The sequence below is a fragment of the Argiope bruennichi genome, chromosome 8 (assembly GCF_947563725.1).
Source record: "Argiope bruennichi chromosome 8, qqArgBrue1.1, whole genome shotgun sequence".
NCBI classification, from domain to species: domain Eukaryota; kingdom Metazoa; phylum Arthropoda; class Arachnida; order Araneae; family Araneidae; genus Argiope; species Argiope bruennichi.
The window spans coordinates 125,018,668-125,024,667 of NC_079158.1; the positions used below are offsets into that span (position 1 = coordinate 125,018,668).

The following is a 6,000-nucleotide window of genomic DNA, read 5'->3' on the forward strand; positions in this document are numbered from 1 at the left end:
GGGAAAATTCTCGATGTTTCGGGTATAATCTATTTTGGCGCCAAAGTCGCCAAATTCGTTGTCAAGTCACCAAATGGTCGCCAAGCTCTGGAACCTCCGACGCGACCCCGGACTCCGTCCAGTACAGATGACTACAACATTCTTTCCGAGGGTGGAACCAACTATGCTGGGAAGTAGCATTACAGATTCGTAACAATATCTAAAAAAATAGCCAATATTATCCTAACATTTTATCATTCATTGAATAAGTAATTTTTTACATTATTTAGTTGTTAATTAGAAAATAAAATTTATTAATCAACTTGTTTGTGGCCCAATCTCGGCACAGTGGCCCTAGTCAATTATCTAGTTAAAAATTCACAACTGTTTTTGTTGAAATAGAATTATTGAGTATGTATGATAAACAAAGTTTTACAGAAATAATTACAATGCAATGTTTAAACTTGTATAGCAAGGCAAAAACTAAGTTATACAATATGTGACTAGTGTTTCTGCTATACAGTATAGTGAATGTTTAATGGTATAAGTGGGATGGTTAATGGCAAAGAAAATGTAGTTGCTGTCTGCTAGAATATTGCTATTGATTTATTCTAATTTGTAAATTCTAAAAAAAAGATGCAAAAACTGATTACTTATCTGGTTATGGAAGCACAATGGCTAGCTAGTGCTATATAGTCATATATCCATACAAATAAATGGCTCAGTATTAATATTTGAGATGCTCGAGTGCAAAAGACTGACAACTACAGAACATTTTCCAATTCAAACATTCAATACTTTACAGTGGAAACATATAAGTTAAAATTTTGCTACAGACATCCAATGCTAGAATGTATTTGCAACATCATGTACAGTCGGCTCGATAGTTTTGTTTTAAATCATTTCAGACATATTAATTATTCACCCCTACCCCAAAAATAAAACCATTTCAAATAAATGTTACAGCATGAATAGACATTTTTCTATGCAATTTCAGTACACTATCTCAAAAACAGATAGTGCAGGATGCTAGTAAGTAGATTTAAAGTTTATTCACCATGAAATTAGTGTGGACATTTGTATGTAAACAATGCAAAAACAGAAAAAAAAAATCTACATATATTTATGCGATATAACAATAATCAAGATTATTGCTTCAAAGATTTTGAAGCAGTGTAATTATGTTAAGCAGTGTAGTTAAATGTTAAGCACTATTTTCCTTGTATATGTTTTTTCATTTTAATAAAATTTTGAAAATCTAAGAAACATAAGTTTTATTATTTAAGAAAGCTATCAAAATATCTAGCATTTTTTTTAGGAAATTGAGGTAGCATAGAAGTTTTTAAATAAAACTTTAAAAGATAAAAGTTCTATAAGTTTTGCTAGCAGCTTTATTTAGATTCCATTCAATATCTTTTTAGTTTGTTGATTTATCATGCATTTTCAATTTTAGGTAAAGATTTGATTATAGTTGGTGTCAATTCAAGTCAAGTATTTAATAACAACAGACACATCTTTACAAAATTGTGAATGGAATGAAGTTTAATACATATTTTGAAGGTGAAATTTTTCTGTGAGATACATATGCATTCTGCAATAATATAGTAATACAAAGAAGAAAAAAAACCCTGAATGTATTATTAATGCAAACATTGAATTTGATAATTTACATAATTACAAGGTGCTTTTTTCTTTCCAACTACTACTGCAAAAATTTCTTACTTCTAATGTACGAAGAAAGATATTAGGTTCTGATTAATGGAAAATATTTTTTGTAGTTAAAAAAGTGCATTGGGTCCATTTCAAATGTTTTAAATATAGCATGCACTATTCTTCCTTTAGAATTGCATGCTAGCCTACTATTTCATGATTAAAGGAGAAAAGAAGGCCATTTTGAAAATTTTTAAAATTACATAAAGAAGAATAGGTTGAACTGGAGTTTAACCCCCTTCTTCGCCAAGTTGCGGTAACACGCCAAAGCTGGCAATCTCCAGACTGGCAAACCTATTATCTTTCGCCTTTATTATGCACTATGATTGGACATCGGCTCCCTCACTTTTGAACATTTCTCAAAACACGGAGCAAGACTGTGGTGGTTTTTGAAAATTGTGCCAAGCAGGGGGTTAAACTCCGGTTGTACCGAAGAATAATTTAATAATAATAAGTATATTTTCAACACAAATGAGTTTTCAGCATCAAGTCCTTGTAGTGGAGTTCTAGATTTAAAATATATTAAATTTCATACAGCCTTTTCTATAATAAACAGCTGCTTAGACATATAGATTATTTCATTCATAAGTGATAACTAAATGTTTATTGACTTCTATGAACATTCAATTAGAATTGCCCCTAATTACAGTTATCACAAGTTATTGAACAACACAATGTCTGCTTTACTGCTAGTAATAATATACTAAATACACATAAATACAAAAACTTACCCTTTCTGATTTTGTTGCAAATGTAGATGGCAACATAGCCGGGAAAAACTTCACGAATACTGGTAATAAAAACTCCATAAAAGGGACAATGATGAATATAGAGAAGGGCACAAGTCGAAACAGATCAGACACTGTCCGAACAAGCTGCCTGTGCTCTCTTCTGGTTAATTCTTCACCTCTTGCAACTTTGAAGACTAGCCTTGTAGAAATTTTTATGCCAACAAAAAGCAACCGAAAACCATGGTAGTAGTGCAAAATCTCATCCCAAATTTTTTTGCCAAGAGAACGCTTTTCAGGTATGCTTACTGCAGCTGCTGATTCAGATTTGAACACAGTTCCTTCACTCTCAACTCCTTCTTTCACTTTTTTTTCTTCTTTTAGGACTTTGACAGTTTCTTCAACTTTAGAAGGTTCTTTAGATTTATTGTTATAAGATGAGTGAAAATGACGGATATTTATTTTCAAATAAAAGGAGTTATATATGTTTAAAGGTAAAGTTGTACAGGCAAGATGATGATGATATAAATAAGTTTCTGATATTAAATTGTGTTTTTGATGGCAGATGAAAGGCACTGGAGACGAATAAGGAGGACGTGATGGACCTTTAACTTTTAGAAGTTTTGATTTTCCGTAAATGTTGAGTATTTTATTAGACATGTTTTGCTATTTACATCTAAAATGAAACATAAAAATTATTTTTAAAATATAGTTAAACAGTGATAAATAATAAAAGAAAAAAATGGATGAATTTTCTCACATACAAAAGTAAAATTTAGTTCTCCAAGTTACCGAGACATTTTAATTCAAAAATGTATTATATGATATTCTGCAACTAAATTTTTATATTTTATACACTATTATACCATAAAATATGGTACTTTAACAAGTATATTGCTCTCCTTTACAACTATATGGAAATAATTTAGGAATAGTAATAAATCCTCATAATTTTAAGACATGGCTAAATGAAAAATTGACAGTCATCAACAAACTTCTTCACTAATATAGCAGGACGGCATTTAGTTTGAAAGCAATAAGGTAACTAGTTTAGGGCAAACAAGGCTCATGCCCTGAGTACAACTATTAAGAAACTTTGGAAAAAGTTAATCATGTGCAAGAGAAAGTAATCCCTCCCGCCCATAATGCTAACAACAACAACACACACAAGAAAAAAGGTTTTAATCTACCCTTAATCATATAAAAGATGGCAATTTTTATGATAAGAAAATCTACTCAAGCTAAATACTTTTGAAAATAAAATTGTTCTTTGATTCTAAATGGAAAAATGCATGGGCATAGTTTTCAAAGGTTATAAATGATACCTTGTGCTCCTAAGAAAGATGAGTTCAGCATTCATGAAAGGTATAGCAAGAGGAATCACATTTTTTGTCTTAAAAATTATGATATAAATATTTATTGTTATAAAATTTGGATAAAAACAGAAAGAAACAAAAAAAAATCAAATAATTTGATGGCAAAAGCCAATTCCAATGTGGTACCTGGTGTAAACAATAAATAATTAGGAAAAATTTAAATTTTTTAAATTTAGTAGAAAACTTGATGATAAGATATAAATACTTTTCTTTTTATTTCCTTAAATTGAAACGATAAATTGACATTATGATAAAACAATTAAGTAATTATTTTGCTAATCTTTTTGTCACACTGAATATTTCCTTTTAGACATAAATAAAATTCTGACTAAAGAGGTTTATTTGAGATTTTATTTCACACTAAGTAAATATAACTATTCTGAAATTGTATTCAGTAGGTCAAAGACAGATGGGGGGGGGGGAGAGACCTCACTTAAATGGAGTATAAGAAAAGAGCACAGAAAGATTTGCAAAATACACATAAGTAAAATCTATCGCTGCATATCAAGATAAATGAAACAGCCTTTTCATTTCTGACTAGAGGGAAAAATATGTATATCGAGTTGAAATTCTTTTGCAGAGTAACTTTGAATAATCTTCCTTCAACTTTCAATTGATTATGTTATTATCATCAATGAATAAGTAATTTTTGTACTTAATTACAAGCATTTATTTTGAATTAATATACATTATATGTTTAAAAAATTCCACAAAATTTTATTGCATTTGAAATTTAACTAGTTTTTTTTTAAAATAGCCCAACTTTCTGATCATAATTTAGATCTAAAATATGAACGAATTTATTGTTTTTCTCAATTTTATTATATTCACAGTAAATTTTTAATAATGAAATGTCTTACAAATAAAGTTAAATCTTTTTTAATATTGCCAAAGAGAAAGTTAAAAAATCTAATATTAGTATAATTTTAAGCACTTAAACAAGCATAAAACCAAGAATGTGATATGATAAATCGGCAAAAGAATGTATATAATGTAAGCTTATAATTCTTGAAAGCTGAAAGCAGTTTTGAAGAGACTTTCGATTACACGATACCTAAAGTTGCAGTATTATACTCATAATTAGTATATCTATACACTAGCAATCCGGACGAGTTGAATATGATGTAAATGTTTTCGTGACATTGACTAGCGTCAATGACATAAACAGCATAAACAGACCCAGTAAGAGACTCGTTAACCGGAGGAAGCTTGAACCCCCCATTTGAAGTTGAAAGGGGGGAGCAGTGGGGGGAAGCAGCACTGGAGGACGGATTTCATTCCGGTAGTGATGGAAATGGGGGAATCGATGTATGGTTGCTTACGGAAAAGCTTTTTTCGTCAAAAGGTGAAAATTTATTTACACGCCAAGAATGAAGCGCATTTTTGAATATATAGGGTGGAGTGTGGACGAATGTCGGTTGGTTCTATGATGAAGGCAGACCTTATTTATGCACGATCTTTTTTAATAAAAGAATAATACCGTGTTATAATATATTTATTTTTGCTCATAATTACGTTTTATGAATCTAATTTTTGACTAGAAATTAATGTTGACTGTGGCTGAGAACAGTGGGAAAGCTGAATTTTCTACAGGCGCCTTCTATTTATAATTAATTAAATGGCAAGAAACTAATATGTTAACTCATAATTAAATTCTAACTTCTATTGGTTTGTTAAAGAAAATTTAAAGTTTTCACAAAGTGATGGAATGAATTTACAAGTTTCATTTAAATTCTTAATGGAAGCTAAAAATGATGCTTTATTTGGAATACAAATTCGATGTAGTTTTAATTTTATTTCTTGCAATTTGGCTGTATTCATCGGAAAGTATTTTAGTTTTTTTATACTATTAATTTTAATGCTCATATTTTGGTTGTTAATTGTTGTACAAAGCTAAATGTTTTTTTTAAAATTAGCTAAAAAAAATTTTAAATGATGCTTTTAAAAAATTATATATATATTTTTACCTAATTAAGTAATAAATTAGTGTTATAGAACATTTAAAACATTTTTTATAACTGCAGGCATGTATTTGATTTTGTTATTGGCTAGTATTTATAGTAGCAATAAAGCATTTATATTTTGTTATCTAAAAATTGCAATAATAAAAATCTGTAATCTCTTTCTTGTAGTTTTGTCCATTCTTTTTTTTTTAATGTTGATAATGTGCATGATGAACTCTTTAAAATTTGTTTTCAAATTGAATA

General features: G+C 29.2%; 1 protein-coding gene across 1 annotated transcript in view; it reads right to left on the reverse strand.

The window, feature by feature from the left end:
• Positions 1-4,979, reverse strand: part of LOC129980805 (mitochondrial proton/calcium exchanger protein-like) — a 45,141-nt gene extending 40,162 nt beyond the window's left edge. Inside the window, 2 exon segments of the mRNA XM_056091190.1 lie at positions 2,421-3,093; positions 4,848-4,979. Coding sequence (XP_055947165.1) covers positions 2,421-3,077 — 657 coding nt within the window. The 5' untranslated portion in view covers positions 3,078-3,093; positions 4,848-4,979.
• Positions 4,980-6,000: the final 1,021 nt, after the last annotated feature.